This window comes from Mercenaria mercenaria, chromosome 19, assembly GCF_021730395.1.
Source record: "Mercenaria mercenaria strain notata chromosome 19, MADL_Memer_1, whole genome shotgun sequence".
Taxonomy (NCBI): domain Eukaryota; kingdom Metazoa; phylum Mollusca; class Bivalvia; order Venerida; family Veneridae; genus Mercenaria; species Mercenaria mercenaria.
The window spans coordinates 2,409,398-2,427,169 of NC_069379.1; the positions used below are offsets into that span (position 1 = coordinate 2,409,398).

General features: G+C 33.6%; 1 protein-coding gene across 1 annotated transcript; it reads left to right on the forward strand.

Moving 5' to 3' along the window:
• Positions 1-1,735: 1,735 nt before the first annotated feature.
• On the forward strand, positions 1,736-15,009 carry LOC123542956 (uncharacterized). The gene is made up of 2 exons (XM_045329010.2): positions 1,736-1,880; positions 13,439-15,009. The coding sequence occupies exons 1-2, from the start codon at positions 1,769-1,771 to the stop codon at positions 13,933-13,935; spliced, it is 609 nt and encodes a 202-aa protein (XP_045184945.2). The 5' UTR covers positions 1,736-1,768; the 3' UTR covers positions 13,936-15,009.
• The last annotated feature ends 2,763 nt before the right edge of the window (positions 15,010-17,772 follow it).

The window sequence follows — 17,772 nt, forward strand, 5'->3', positions numbered from 1 at the left end:
CCGTTTATACCTAACTTTTATACATAACTTTTGTGCTGCTTAGTGCAGAAAGATGAGAAACTTTACACTTAAGGTTGAGTTTTAGATTTGAGTTGAGACCTTAAATAAGGTATAAATTTTACACCTTATTTAAAGGTTAGCTGGATATTTCAGCAGTTTATACCTAACTTTTGTGCTGCTTTGTGCAGACAGATGAGAAACATTACACTTTACATAATGTTGAGTTTTAGTCACAGTCAGACATTATCTATTAAACAAATGCATATGGGGGACATACATCCACTTAATAGATAATAACAACCTTATTTAAAGGTTAGCTGAATATTTCAGCCGTTTATACCTAACTTTTACACCTAACTTTTGTGCTACTTAATGCAGAAAAGTGAGACATTTTACACATAACTAAATGTTGCGCTCAAGATTTGAGTTGAGACCTTAAATAAGGTATAATGTTTACACCTTATTTAAAGGTTAGCTGAATATTTCAGCCGTTTATACCTAACTTTTACACCTAAATTTTGTGCTGCTTAATGCAGAAAGGTGAGACATTTTACACTTAACTTAATGTTGAGTTATAGATTTGAGTTGAGACCTTAAATAAGGTATAACATTTACACCTTATTTAAAGGTTAGCTGAATATTTCAGCCGTTTATACCTAACTTTTGTGCTGCTTAGTGCAGAAAGATGAGAAACTTTACACGTTAGATTTGAGTTGAGATCTTAAATAAGGTATAAAGTTTACACCTTATTTGAAGGTTAGCCGAATATTTCAGCCGTTTATACCTAACTTTTGTGCTGCTTAGTGCAGAAAGATGAGAAACTTTACACTTAAGGTTGAGTTTTAGATTTGAGTTGAGACCTTAAATAAGGTATAAAGTTTACACCTTATTTAAAGGTTAGCTGAATATTTCAGCCGTTTATACCTAATATTTTTGCTGCTTAGGGCAGAAATATGAGAAAACTTACACTTAAGGCTGAGATTAGATTTGAGTTGAGACCTTAAATAAGGTATAAAGTTTACACCTTATTTAAAGGTTAGCTGAATATTTCAGCCGTTTATACCTAACTTTTACACCTAAATTTTGTGCTGCTTAATGCAGAAAGGTGAGACATTTTATCCTTAACCTCATGTTGATTTATAGATTTGACTTAAGACCTAAAAACTTTACACTTTAGGTCGAGTTTTAAATATGTGTTGAGACCTTAAATAAGGTATAAAGTTTACACCTTATTGAAAGGTTAGATCTAATTGGATCGGTCAATAAAACACATACAAGAAGATTTAGAGGCTAGAGGGGTGTAATATTTTATTGTATGTGTTTTATTGACCGAAACAAGTGCCTGTGCATGTACCGAGCTCCTCCAGCACGGAAAGATCCGTCGGCAACATTCGTTATTTTCCGTACGGCACGAGCCGATGGAAGAGACCACTGCTAACGAAAGAAAGGGTAGGCAAGTTTGTTAAAATCTTTTGAAAAAAATATGCAGAAAGCTGAACTGAAACATAAACGTCGAATAAATTTCTAAATAAGAAGAAAGGTATGTAAAATAGTAAGTGTACGATCAAAGGCATCAGGTAATGACAGTTGACATACAAAACAAAAGTAAACAAACCCTTCCTGATAATGGCTGCCCATAAACCAATGAGAATGCACGTTGGATTGACCTGGGTATATAAAGGCAAATTCAAACTTTGACCGGCAGGAATTGTGCTACTGCGACTATATATATCTGTTGTCTAGCTAAAATATCTGAATTATCTTGATAATGGTTCTGTGCAGTCTCATGGTTTCTTGTGGCCTGGTCCAGCAGGGTGTGAGGTCCCTTCTCTCTGCCCTCGGAGCTTGGCCTGTTCCTTCCGAGGGCAGCCACGGGTTAGGTAAGTACATTTTGAATATTTTAATGAAACATATTGCTTTGTTTTGAAAGACCTCCTGTTTATGAAAAAAAATGTATTAACGCCAAATCACGGTGATATTTATTTTTATATATTTAGTACTCCGGGTATTCTAATATGTAGGGTATGATTTTTTTTCTCACAGAACTTTATTATTAAAAACATTTGTGCAATTTTGTACCAGGGTAGTAGCATAGGGGGTGGCTGGGGTGGGTTTCAGACTAGTCGAACTAATCCGACGTATACAGTTTGTTTTATATTGTGACGGTCAAACTGTAAAAAGCAGTCACGGTCTAAACTTTCTTAAAACAAATTATATCAATAATTTTTTTATCAATGGAAAGGTTATGAAACAAGCAATTTATTTACAGTGCTTTAGGGTATAGAGGATAGGTTGATAAATTTTATATTTAGACTTGAATTATTGTATAAATTTTCATATCATTCTTTTACTGGCATGCAAACAGACATTCTGACATACATTTTAAATATTTGCTCTTTGTGTTATTATTCATATGTCATCAAATGTAAAATAATATAAAATAAGGACCCAGACAGTTGCAGTCTCATCTTATTCCAACTAGAAACCTAAATTACTTAATCCCCATGTCTCATACTCAGTACTTTTCTAACTCATATACTTCCCAAGGACCATCCGACTCTGGAACTCCCTACCAACTTATATTAAATCTAGCCCAAGTCTCAGTATCTTTAGAGAGAGGCTGACGGTGGTCAGTATGTAATTCTATTGCCTCTGTCCCATTTTAACTGTAGCATACTGTCTTTTTTAGCTTTTATTCTTTTAACATTGTAACATATCATTTCTTTAACAACTGTTTCTCTGACAGCGCCACCCAGTGATAGTCGGAAATTGACGGTTGGGTGAAAGATGTAGATGTAGATGTAAAGCTATCCCCTACAGACTAAATCAGTGCATATGTAAAAAACGTCAGTGAATGAAAAGTATTTGATAGAAATTTAAAAAGCTGAATGTTTTTGAAAAGAGAATACAATATTATTCTGATTTATAGTAAAGAAGTCTTGGAAAGTTTGTTATGATGTGGATTTTAAACTAATAATGTAAAAAATGACCAAAGCTATCCTGTACACCCTAAATCAGCTCATATGTAAACAATGGCGTGGAGAGAAAAAACACATGAATTTCTATGAAAAGCTGACTGTTTTAAGAAGAATAGATGTTTTCTGTCTGATATACTAAAAAAAACTATTATTGTCATTTCTTTGAATTGGAATGCAGGAAAAATTAGTTAGCTATCCGCTATACCCTAAAGCACTATATTACTTATAACTTTTATTTCGAAATAAAATGGATTAATTATGAACGCTTAATTTACAGTGTTTTGTTTTCTAAAAAATTTGAACATCACTACGCCGCTTTTAAAAATATATGTCATTTCAAACATTTATTCATTGAGAAAGATATTTGAATATGAAAATTGTAAGTATTTCAAAACTTTTTGAATTTTGAAAATCCATAAATGAGAAAAAAAGTTATTAAAAATTAAAAATTCCGATCCCCACCCCGTGTACCTGGAAAAGACGTGTTAAGCTGGTTGCTAACATGTTCAGTTGCGTCGAAAATGACAAATGACAATAGGTATGTTAATTTGAGTCTGTTTTATTCATTTCGTACTTCGTAGCTACACGAGTAAAACGATGAACAGATATGTATGCAGTGGTCCTTCCTCTACATGGAGATGTAATTTTTTCCTATCAAAAAAGTCGGATCAGATTTAAAACTTGAAAAACATGTCCAAAAATCAACAGTTCAGTCATTTAAAAATTGAGGTAATTCTGCACATTTGATAAACCGGAAGTGATGGCGTAACATTATTTATCCAGAAAACATAGAATGTAGCTTGGATTTGGCATACAGAAATAAACTCAGTTTATGATTTAATGGCAAAGGGAAATAAAAGGTGCACTAAGCTGAATATATCATTGTAAAGTTCCGTGAAATAACTCATATAGGCAAAAATTGCTTTAATGCAATATTACACGACAATACAAATTGAAGCGTAAAATTTTCTTTCCTGCATCTCCCAAAACAGCGGTCTAATTTTGGTGCTTTGTCCGTTAAATTGCGTAAAGTTCCGGCTAATTTGGTTACGATCACACACCGTGAGTTTGACAAGGTCTCTGTAAATGTTAACAATAAAATGTGCAGGTGCCACACTAGGTTCTCCTGTTACCTATCTCCAAAATTTCACTTAATAAAATTATCATTGAATCCTATATCAGTTGAAGCATTATGATTGGTATCTGTCTATATCCCTTATCATACTGGACACAACTGATTTTGCCTTTGTGACCACTGTACACCATGATCAGCCTGCACATGTGTGCAGTTTAATCTGCACTGTTCGCGATTCAATCAGTATCTTTTTGGTATGCACCCCTTATGACCGTTAATGATACTTTTCAAATTGAAAGATGGACAAGTTCATTATAGAAATTTAGCTAGGTAAGGAATATACTAGACCTGACCAGTTTTTCAGAAAAGTTTGACTAATTCTTTGAAATACACAAAATGTATACTTCCTTTTATGTTCATGAATAGAACATTAATGAATTGCCAATAAAAAGACATCGCCTGATTTGTGCAATATGGCCTATTTTAAATGTCTAATATTGGGGCAACATTGAATTTGGTTGAATAAATGACTATTTGATACAAGATAGAAAAAAGAAACAGAATGGTGATTCTAATTCTGAATATTCGCTTTGATTGCTGTTTGATATATAAACTATCTTAAAGGCACTCAGGCCTCCAGATCTAACCACAACATCAAAAAAAGAGAAAAATTTAAGTTTCAGGAAGTTAATGTATCTTTGAAATTTAATTATATAAATGTGTCATGGAAACACATTGTTGAGTGAAAATTAAAAAGCGTTTGTAATGCAAATAATTGTCAGCAGAGGTAATTCTGCACATTTGATAAACTGGAGGTGATGCCGCACAGGCGTTTAATACATCACTTTATATCCGGAAAACATGAATAAAGCTTGGATTCAGCATACAGAAATCGAAATAAACTCTGAGTTTATGATTTAATGGCAACGTATGAGTAAATTTATTAAAATGGCACTGTTACTATCTTTCTAAAGTATGATATTAAAACTTCTGACACGTTAAATAATTCAATATAGTAAAATAGGCGGTTCATCTTCATCATGGCCAACTATGGTAAAAATAAGCACACAGACCTATACATTTTATTTCACGATATTATAGTCCATATGTTTACAACTTTACATATATGACTGTGAGAAGTTGCACTAAAATCTACATTGTAGAAAAAAAATAGATAAAATGTTATAAAAGTTGCTTTTTTCCCCATTATGAAAAATTGCGTGATGCCCAAATTTTTCAAATCAGTCTAGTAAAAATTCAAGTACATGACCCTATCTTTTTTATTCTTTGCTTAATTTTCTTAGTGTAGTCTGAAATTTTGAAAAATCAGAGTTTAATCAAATTCTACAGGTTGTAGAAAAAATTTCGACCCAAACCTGCAGAACTATAACATAATAATATGTAAATGAAAGTTTTTTTTTGTGGTACATGCACAGTGTTGATTAGTCAGGTTTTACCAGCAGCTATGCAATATGCATGCAGTGAAAAGTTTATATATTAAAACAAGTTGATGTTGGTCTAGGATAAAATAGAGCAAACAGTTAATGGTAGACTTTTTAGCTCGACTATACAAAGTATGGAGAGCTGTCCTATTCGACCTGGAGTTGGTGTCAAATTCCACATCAGTACCTTGGTTAAAGTTTTGATGCACTTGTCCCTTTATTACTTGATGGATTTGTTTCAAACTTGAAATAGTTATTCCTCATTCCATATTGCTTTCATACTTTGCATACTTGTTTACCATCATGACCCCAGTCTGTAAAAAGGAGGAGGCAACTCTATCAAGCATTCTGACTGAATTATGGCCCCTTTTCGACTTAGAATAAATGTTAAAGTTTGCGTACAACCCCAAATATTTTCAAAGTCCATTGAGCTATTGCTTTCATATTTTGCATACTTGTTTACCATCATGACCCCAGTCTGTAAAAAGGAGGAGGCAACTCTATCAAGCATTTTGACTGAGTTATGGCCCCTTTTCGACTTAGAATAAATGTTAAAGTTTGCATACTACCCCAAATATTTTCAAAGTCCATTGAGGTATTGCTTTCATATTTTGCATACTTGTTTACCATCATGACCCCAGTCTGTAAACAGGACCAGACAACTCTATCAAGCATTTTGACTGAATTATGGCCCCTTTTCGGCTTGGAATATGCTTATTGTAATGTTAAAGTTTGTGTACCACCCCAAATATTTTCAAAGTCCAGTGAGATATTGCTTTCATATTTTGCATACTAATGTTTACCATTATGACCCCAGTCTGTAAACAGAAGCAGACAACTCTATCAAGCATTTTGACTGAATTATGGCCCCTTTTCGACTTAGAATATGCTTATTGTAACATTAAAGTTTTACTCATATCTTATATTATACTATCAAGCACTAAGAATAGTCGAGCGCGCTGTCAACTGACAGCTCTTGTTTTAAATATTATATATTTTGACTTTGAATTAAGATCGTCATGTTTTCATCAACAATATGCTTGAGATACATTCACCGTTCAGTACTAAATAGGCAGGAGTAAAAGAAGAAGATAATCATTTTAATTATTATTGTTAGATGATGATGATGATGATGATGACCACGACGACAACAAAACCGTAAATGCAGAGTCCGGTGTCACGATTCGCATAAGCGCGGGTATTTTCAATTCATGAACACCTACTCGGTTAGTAACCTACACGTATATCCTTGTATATATATACAGGTGTACTTGACAAAAAAGTGTCCGTGCAAGGCTTTTTCTATGCTGTAAATGTGCAGTACATATTAATTTACAATGCATTCCTATTTACATGAGTGATTGGGAAATACCCAATTTACGCTTAAAGCTTATTTTTAGCTCCACTATTTGAAGAATAAGTAGAGCTGTCCTACTCACCATGGTTTCGGCATCACTCCTTGGTTAAGTTTTTCATACCAGTCCATTTTTAGCTCGACTATTCGAAGAATAAGTAGAGCTATCCTACTCACCACGGCGTCGGCATCACACCTTGGGTTAAGTTTTTCGTACCAGTCCACATTTTGACAAAGTCTTTTGAGATAAAGCTTTGAAACTTTCAACACTTGTTTACCATCATCATGGCCAGTTATAGGCAAGAGCACATAACTCCATTAAGGATTTTGGCTGAATTATGGCCCCTTTTGACTTAGAAATCATGGTTAAGTTTTTCGTACCAGTTCATATTTTGACAAAGTCTTTTGAGATAAAGCTTTGAAACTTTCAACACTTGTTTACCATCACCATGTCCAGTTATAGGCAAGAGCATATAACTCCATCAAGGATTTTGGCTGAATTATGGCCCCTTTTGACTTAGAAATCATGGTTAGGGTTTTTCGTACCAGTTCATATTTTTTGTAAAGTGTTTGACATATGGCTTTGAAACTTTTATCACTTGTTTAGTATAATAGTCTCTATCTGTAGGAAAGAGAACATAACTCTGTCATCTATTTTGGCTGAATTATGGCCCTTTTTGGACTTTGAAATTGGTTCTGTTTTCATACAAGTCCATGTTTTGTCAAAACTATTTGACATATGGCTTTTAAACTTTGAACACTTGTTTATCATTATGATTTCCATCTGTAGGCAAGAGTACATAACTATTTTGACTGAATCATGGCCCTTTTTGGACTTTGAAATTGGCTCATATATTGCCATTTAGTGCAAGACTTATCGAAATCAAAGTAATACAGGAATATTGTTTGTCTTATCTATTTATTTCTTTTGTCTTAATATCCGTGGAAATATTTTGACCCCATTCTTCAATCAATTCTTCGAATAGTCGAGCGGGCTGTCATCAGACAGCTCTTGTTTGACAAAGTCTTTTGAGATAAAGATTTGAAACTTTCAACATTTGTATACCATCACCATGTCCAGTTGTAGGCAAGAGCACATAACTCTATCAAAAATTTTGGCTGAACTATGGCCCCTTTTAACTTAGAAATCTTGGTTAAGTTTTTCATACCAGTTCGCATTTTGTGTAACGTGTTTGACATATAGCTTTGAAACTTTTATCACTTGTTTATTATAACAGTCTCTATCTGTAGACAAGAGTACATAAATCTGTCAACTATTTTGACTGAATTATGGCCCTTTTTGGACTTGGAAATAGGTACAATTTGTGTACAAGTCCATGTTTTGTCAAAACTATTTGACATGTGGAAAGTTTGCACAATTGTTCATCGTCATGATTTATATCTGTTGGCAAGAGTACATAACTCTGTCAATATTTTGGCTGAATTATGGCCCTTTATTGACTTGGAAATTAGTTTAGTTTTCATACAAGTCATGTTTTGTCAAAACTATTTGACATGTGGCTTTGAAACTTTGAACACTTGTTTATCATCATGATTTCCATCTGTAGGCAAGAGTACATAACTCTGTCAACTATTTTGACTAAATTATGGTCTTTTTTTGGACTTTGAAATCAGCAAAGTTTTTCATACCAGTCTATATTATGCCTAACTTGTTTGTCATATGGCTTTGAAACTTTGACCATCTGTTTACCTTCATTAATAAAGTCTACTTACCTTGGACAAGGACTTGAGCTCAGTTATGGCCCTTTTCTGGACATAGAAATAAGTTAGGTTTTGTATACCATTCGATATTTTGTCTATCAACTGTTTGATATATGGCTTTGAAACTTTGAACACTTGCTTACCAACATGGTCACACATTGCCATATAGTGCAAAACTTATCCAAATCAACAAATGCAGGTACATTGTTTGTCTTATCTGTTCCTTTTCTTTTTTCTGAAAATCTCGGGTAATATTTTGACCCTATACTTCTATCAATGATTAGAATAGTCGAGCGCGCTGCCAACAGACAGCTCTTGTTTGTACATGCACCAGGTATTGGCATTTAACTAATATTATATAAAAACTCCCTGACGTAACATTATTTAATCATTTTGATGAATTCAAGATTTGATCATGTTCTATAAAAGTTGGTGAAAGAAATTAAAATTGTAGTTGAAGTTGCTCTATGGGCACGTGTTTCTCAAAGTTATGGCTTAGCCCTACTACTCATAAGCCAGATATTGTTTATAATTTTGAGGGAAATTTTGTTACTGCTGGAAGTGATGATGCTGATGACTTAACCCTTACCCTGCTAAATTTATATAATGAACATGTCTATCTTCCAGTTTGGACAGTGCCATTAACTGTTAAAGGGGTGCTTATCAAAAACATACTGACTGAATAGGGAACAGTGCAGATCATGATCAGACTGCATGGATGTGCAGGCTGGTCATGATCTACACTGGTTGCAAAGACAGGATCAGTCGTGTCCAGCATGATAAGTGCTAATAATTGAGAAGGTAATATAGATAAAATAGTGTTACATGTGGAGACTGATAATGTTGTACTGTTGATGGTCTTGCAGATGGTGTCACCTAATATATAGTACCTAAAATTTTAAATTTTGAGAAACAATTTGAAAAAGAAAATTGATTGTTTACCGTATAATATTATAAAAACTTTAATTTTGAGACTGTGTATAAAACTTAAGTCTTGATTTGATCATTTTGAAGCATGTTTTTTTAAGATTTTGTAAAACTTTTTACTTAATTTCCATGTTTATACATACATCTTGCAAGTCATTGATGAATTTTTAATCCCCAGTTATAAGTGGATTATAGTGGGAAGAACTTATCTCTAACAATACCGAAAAAAGTTGTTAGAAACGTGCATATTGTATGACATCAGGAACTAATTTGTCTTATAAAATAAGGAAATTTAGATGTAATGTTACTGGTACCATATCACACATCATACATAAAACAAGAAAAAATGCTTCAGTATTAACTATGAAAATTTGACATTACAATGAATTGAGGTATCCGACTATGTTGTTACTTCCTTGTGTCATACATGGGTATAATATTGCAGTATATGATGATTATTTGTGTCATTGATTTGTCTCTTGTACTATATCTACATCACTGATGATGATGATGATGACTTAATAATTCACTAGTTATTCTGTATGTGGTGTTGAAGAGCAAGAAGGGGACTTTGTTTTGCTGCTGTTCATGCTACTGATGATGATGATGATGACTTAATAATTCACTAGTTATTCTGTATGTGGTGTTGATGAGCAAGAAGGGGACTTTGTTTTTGCTGCTGTTTATACTGATATTAAAAGAGGATAATTATTTGTCATTGGTTAGTCTCTTGTACAATATCTAGATCACTGATGATTATGATGAGTTAATAATTAACTAGGTATTATCTATTTGGTATTGTTGAGGAGCTGGAAGGGGACTTTGTTTTTGCTGCTGTTCATACCACTGATGATGATGATGATGATGATGATTACTTAATAATGTACTAATGATTCTGTATGTGGTGTTGTTGAGGAGTGTTTTGCTGCTGTTCATACCACTGATGATGATGATGATGACGTAATAATTTACTAGTTATTCTGTATGTGGTGTTGTTGTAGAGCCAGAAGGGGACTTTGTTTTTGCTACTGCTCATGTCACTGATGATGATGATGATGATGATGAATTAATAATTCACTAGTTATTCTTTATGAGTTAGAAGGCTACTTTGTTTCTGCTGCTGCTTATGTCACTGATGATGATGATGATGATAACTTAATAATTAACTAGGTATTCTTTATGTGCTATTGTTGAAGAGCCAGAAGTGGACTTTGTTTTTGCTGCTGTTCACACTGATGATGATGATGATGATTACTTAATAATTAACTAGGTATTATCTGTGCGGTATTGTTGAGTAGCCCGAAGGGGACATTGTTCTTGCTGCTGTTCATGCTACTGATGATGATGATGATGATGATGATGATGATGATTAATTTCATTACAATGGTTTTCAGATCATTAATAATTGATGCTGCTACTGTTGTTGTTAATGATACTGATGATTGTAATTGTGGCTTTTCTATAAATTCAATGTTCTGTGACGGTTTCAAGAATGGTATTGTTGATTGTTATGAAGGTGTTTTGTTTATGAATTCAAAGGTGTTTTTGTAGCAAATGATAATGATGACGGTGACTTTAAATGGATACTTTGAATTTAATGTTGATGTTTTTCATAATGTGATTTTTGACATTTATGTATTTTTAGCTCAACTATTCGAAGAATAGGGGAGCTATCCTACTTGCCCCAGGGCAAATTATGGCCCTTTTTCGACTTAGAATAAATGTTAAAGTTTGCGTACCACCCCAAATATTTTCAAAGTCCATTGAGATATTGCTTTCATATTTTGCATACTTGTTAACCATCATGACCCCAGTCTGTAAAAAGGAGGAGGCAACTCTATCAAGCATTTTGACTGAATTATTGTCCCTTTTCGACTTAGAATAAATGTTAAAGTTTGCGTAACACAGAATAATTGTTAAAGTTTGTGTACCACCCCAAATATTTTAAGAGTCCATTGAGATATTGCTTTCATATTTTGCAGACTTGTTAACCAACATGACCCCAGTCTGTAAAAAGGAGGAGGCAATTCTATCAAACATTTTGACTGAATTATTGTCCCTTTTCGATTTAGAATAAATGTTAAAGTTTGCGTACCACCCCAAATATTTTCAGAGTCCATTGAGATATTGCTTTCATATTTTGCATACTTGTTTACCATCATGACCCCAGTCTGTAAAAAGGAGGCAACTCTATCAAGCATTTTGACAGAATTATGGCCCCTTTTCGACTTAGAATATGCTTTTTGTAATGTTGAAGTTTTACTCATTGCTTATATCATTCATACTATCAAGCACTGAGAATAGTCGAGCGCACTGCCGACTGACAGCTCTTGTTATGTTGATGTTGTTATTTCTGATGTTGAAAGTAGTTATGATAATGATGTTTATAATTATTTGAATTTTTAGCTTGACTATTCGAAGAATATTCTAGCTATTCTACTCACCCTGGCGTCGGCTTCGATGTCGGTGTCGCCGTCACACCTTGGTTAAGTTTTTGCATGCAAGTATATACAGCTATCATTTAAAGGCATTTAAAGGCATATAGCTTTGAAACTTATTTATTCTTTTTCTAGGTCAATTGGGTCAAGTTCCATAACTCTGACATATTTTGAGCAATTTATGCCCCCTTTTGGACTTAGAAAATTCTGGTTAAAGTTTTACATGCTTTACAAGTTTTTTTCTTCAAAACTAATGCAGATATTGAATTGAAACTTCACATGTGTCTTTGGGGTTATAAAACTAGTTGATAGCACCAAGTCCCATAACTCTGACCTTCATTTTGGCCGAATTATGCCCCCTTTTGGACTTAGAAAATTCTTGTTGAAGTTTTGCGTGCAAGTACATACAGCTATTACTAAAAGGCATATAGATTTGAAACTTTTTCTTTTTCTAGATCAATTACCTACCTCACTGGGTCAAGTCCAATAACTCTGACATGTATTTTGGGTAAATTATGCCCCCTTTTGGACTTAGAAAATTCTGGTTAAAGTTTTACATGCAAGTTACTATCTCCAAAACTAATGCAGATATTGAATTGAAACTTAACATGTTCTTCGGGGTTATAAAACTAGTTGATAGCATCAAGTCCCATAACTCCGACCTGCATTTTAGCCAAATTACGCTCCCTTTGGACTTAGAAAATCATGGTTAAAGTTTTGCGTGCAAGTACATACAGGTATTACTTAAAGGCATATAGATTTGAAACTTATTTTTTCATTTTCTAGATCAATTATCAAGCTCACTGAGTCAAGTCCCATAACTGTAACATGTATTTTTGGCAAATTATGCCCCCTTTTGGACTTAAAAAATTCTGGTTAAAGTATTACAATCATGCAAGTTACTATTTCCAAAACTAATGCAGATATGGAATTGAAACTTAACATGTTTCTTCGGGATTATAAAACTAGTTGATAGCATCAAGTCCCATAACTCTGATATGCATTTTGGTCAAATTATGCCCCATTTCGAACTTAAAAACTCTTTTGATATTTAACATTTTGGGTAATATTTTCCTGCTTCTGTGACAATATTTCAAACAGTCGAGCTTGGCTGTCTTATGGACAGCTCTTGTTTAATAGTTAGTATTGATCATATTCTATGAATATTCATAATGTAGTGTTGTTTATGAGTTTGAAGCTCATACTGTTTTACTACTGCTGCTGATGTTGTTGTTGATGATGATGATGATGATGATGATGATTATGTTTATAATTAGAAGTTGAACTGTTCTAAATATTTTCTCTTGAAACTATGACGTAGTATTGATGTCATTCAGCAGAAGTTTGTGATGTGGTTTTGCTGATGGTCATGGAGATGTTTCTCGAATTTTAGATAAAGTCTGCTACCTAACACTTTTAGGTTTTTATATACATGTTAGGACAGACAGTTATACATATAAAAGCTGCCTTAAACTAATAAGATTTTTTTTTTCTATTTTCAGATACCGAGACCGAGGTGATGAGGGCACCACTGCCCAGTGGTGAGGAGGTCACTGCTGAGTCAGTGCAGGAGGAGCTTCTCCCTGTTGCGACTCCTGTCACTTGCCAGCCTCAGCCCACCGCCTGTCCCAGGGTAGACGTCACGGCTGTCCCAGAGGATGCACCCGTCGTTGACGCAGCAGGTATTGGGGAAGGGGTTCCTCAGGTTGTCCGTCCTGAGGAACATGAGGTGGGTCCCGTACCCCAGGAGGGTCCTGTGCCTTTTCCTTTCGTACCTGAGGTTGAGGTGGTTCTTCCACCTCTACCGGTTATCTTAGGGAACACAGGAGATGGGGAGTCTCTTGGAGGGGTGGTTGGGGATTTGGAGGTTAGTCCTGTGGAGTGTCCTGATCCTGAGCCAGTTGTAGGTGCAGAGGTTTTCGTTCCAAGACGGTCAACTAGGACCCGTCGACCTCCTTCCTTTCTGCAGATTACATGGGTGGGCAAGTCCTATGATTGAATGGCCAAGGACCTCAACCCTGATCCCCCATTTGAGGTTGATGAGAACGATGAGCAGAAAAGGAATGTTTAGTATAGTTTAACTTCAAGTATTTTTATAGTCACTTTAAGGTTAAGTGTATAATTATATTTCCTATGTTTAATTATTTTAGCTTCATTCTGGTAAAAAACTCTAAATTTTTTCAGTATTCACAATATTATTAATAATACCTGAAAATTAGTTTCCTGCCCTTAAAATCGTCATTTTCCCCCGAAATGCCATTTTCAAGGGCAGATAACACTGCACTCTCCCCGCTTAAATAATAAACATCAGTTCTATTTATATTGATATCCCTTTATATTTGAATTGCTTCAATTTGGGGTTAAATATATACCAAACATTTTCTGTTTCCTGCCAGTTCTTTGAAACCCTGTCATAGTTGTAGTTTATTTTACAAAAAATACAAAAAAATACAAAAAAAAAAAAAAAAATACAAAAAATACAAAAAAAAAAAAAAAAAAAAAAAAAAAAAAAAAAAAAAAAAAAAAAAAAAAAAAAAAAAAAAAAAAAAAAAAAAAAAAAAAAAAAAAAAAAATACAAAAAAAAAAAAAATACAAAAAAATACAAAAAAAATGCATGTTAATGCTTGTGTGAGTGATGTTGTGTGCATGTTCTGTTTGGTTGTTGCATGTTTTTTGAATGGTGATGAATGCATGTTTTTATGATGGGTGCATGTTCTTAAATGGTGGAGGGTGCATGTTTTTAAATGATGGAGGGTGAATGTTTTTAAATGGTGGCGGGTGCATGTGTTTTTAAATGGTGGCAGGTGCATGTGTTTTTAAATGGTTGCGAGTGAATGTTTTTAAATGGTGGCAGGTGCATGTGTTTTTAAATGGTGGTGGGTGCATGTGTTTTTAAATGGTGGTGGGTGCATGTGTTTTTAAATGGTGGCGGGTGCATGTGTTTTTAAATGGTGGCGAGTGAATGTTTTTAAATGGTGGCCGGGTGCATGTGTTTTTAAATGGTGGCGGGTAAATGTTTTTAAATGGTGGCGGGCGCATGTGTTTTTAAATGGTGGCGGGTGCATGTGTTTTTAAATGGTTGCGAGTGAATGTTTTAAAATGGTGGCCGCGGTGCATGTGTTTTTAAATGGTGGCGGGTAAATGTTTTTAAATGGTGGCGGGTGCATGTGTTTTTAAATGGTGGCCACGGTGCATGTGTTTTTAAATGGTGGCGAGTGAATGTTTTTAAATGGTGGTGGGTGCATGTGTTTTTTAAATGGTGGCAAGTGCATGTTTTTAAAATGGTGGTGGGTGCATGTTTTAAATGGTGGAGGGTAAATGCTTTTAAATGGTGGAGAGTGCATGTTTTTAAAATGGTGGTGGGTGCATGTTTTAAATGGTCGAGGGTGAATGCTTTTAAATGGTGGAGAATGAATGTTTTAAAAATGATGGCTGGTGAATGTTTGTATGAAGGTACAATGTATGTTTTAATGTTTTAACAAATGGTTATGTTACTGTACTATAATACTGATGTTTACAGATAAAGCACACTTGGTGCTTATGTCTGTATGCAGGATGATAAATGTTTGCAAAGAACACTTAGATAAATAATTACAAATGTATGCAGTACCATTGTGGTATGGAATTTAAACATTATACAAATAGACTTGATACTGAGGTATTTGACACTAAATTGATTTTATACTGACATAAATAGACAATGTACACTTGGTACTGATGTATTTATGCAAAGGTTGTAAAGATTGCAAAAAATGTTTAGATAAGATTTTATAAAGGTATGCAGTGCTATTATGGTACAGAATTGATTACTTGTTTTACAAAGTGGGTTTTTTACTGAGATGTTGATGTGAAGTGTATTGATTCATACTGATGTGTATAGACTGAGTACACTTGGTACTGATGTCTTTATGCATAAATAAAGATTGCAAAGAATACTTCAATTTAAGGTATTTGTGAAGGTTTAAAATATCATTGTGGTACAGATTGATATCACAAGTTTACCATTTTATAAGATGTTGTGTATCTATACTATAAGGATTTAATACTGATGTTTACAGACAAAGCACACTTGGTGCTTATGTCTGTATGTTGGGTAGTAAATGTTTGCAAAGAACACTTAGATAAATGATTACAAACGTATGCAGTACCATTGCGGTACAGATTGATATCACAAACTTTATTATTTTACAAAAGGTTATGTTACTGTACTGTAAGGGTTTAATACTGATGTGTATAGACAAAGTACATACATGTCTGTATGCAGGGTGGTAAATGTTTGCAAAGAACATTTACGTAATGAATTACAAAGGTATGCTGTACCATTGTAGTATGGATTTTAAAAATTTTACAAATGGACTTGATACTGAAGTTTTTTTTATACTATTTATAGCGACATAAATAGACAAAGTACACTTAGTACTGATGTTTTGTATTTATGCAAAGGAAGTAAAGATTGTAAAAAATGTTTTAATTAGTATATGTGAAGGTATGCAGTTCTATTGTGATACAGAACTGGTTTCACAATTTTTTTACAAATGAATGTGATATTGATGTTTTGAGACTGTATTGATGTATTTAGATATAAGATTTTAATAGTTGGCGTACTGAAATTTTTTAGCAAACATATATTATGCAAAGATCACATTTAATGTGAGATGTGGTGTTAAATTGGGTACAGATAGTTGACTTATTTACAAATGAACATGAGACTATGAGTTTTGCGATTATTACGATTTCTAACTGATATATGTAGACATATTGCACTGTGCTTACACATTAAAGAAAGCTGAATGATGCATTGGTCACTAATTAAGAAACATGGTACTGAACTGATGCAAACATTGCTATTTTACAAATGGATGTGATACTGAGGTTTTTATTCAAACTATATGGACTACATACTGATGTATATAGACAAAGTACACTTGGTACCACTGTCTTTATGCAGAGGTAAAATATTGCAAACAATACTTAAATAAGTCTTTTATAAAGGTATGCAAGTACCAGATTTGGTACTGAAGTGATTACATGCTGATCAGTGTAGACAAAATTCACTTTTATTTACAGATATTGTGCTGTAGTATTTCAGCAATGATGCTGAAGAAGAGATATGGTAATGAATTGATTGTTTTACAAAAAAGGGTATGGTACTGAGGTTCTGGTGTATACTGTTACAGTTACAGTAATGGATTTTTATACTGTATGTAAACAGACTATACTTTTGCAAATGTTTTTGTACTGAAATGAATGATGCAATGATCATTTAGGTAAAAATAGATATGTACTGAAGTGAGTGATGCAATGATCACTGAGGTAAAAATATATGTATTGAAGCAAAAACACAAGTTTCATACTGATGTATAAAGACAAAGTACACTTAGTATTGATGTATTGAGAAAAAGTACACTTGGTACTGATGTATAAAGACAAAGAACACTTGGTACTGATGTATAAAGACAAAGTACACTTGGTACTGATGTATAAAGACAAAGTACACTTGGTACTGATGTATAAAGACAAAGAACACTTTGTACTGATGTATAAAGAAAAAGAACACTTTGTACTGATGTATAAAGACAAAGAACACTTTGTACTGATGTATAAAAAAAAAGTACACTTGGTACTGATGTATAAAGACAAAGTACACTTGGTACTGAGGGTTTCTTGAAAAGGTAATTAATTGCAAGAGACACTGAAGTAGAGTATTTAAGAAGTTTTGCAATGAATTGTTTACACAATGTTTACTTTTTTAAGAAATGGATGTGATACTAAGGTTTTTTAATTCATACTATATTTAATTTATACTGATACATGCAGACACCTGCAAATGGATGTT

Bases quoted from the DNA above. Each gene is read 5' to 3' on its own strand.
- LOC123542956 (XM_045329010.2), top strand. From the start codon at position 1,769: ATGGTTCTGTGCAGTCTCATGGTTTCTTGTGGCCTGGTCCAGCAGGGT. The intron at 1,881-13,438 runs GTAAGTACATTT...TTCTATTTTCAG, and splicing joins CGAGGGCAGCCACGGGTTAG to ATACCGAGACCGAGGTGATG.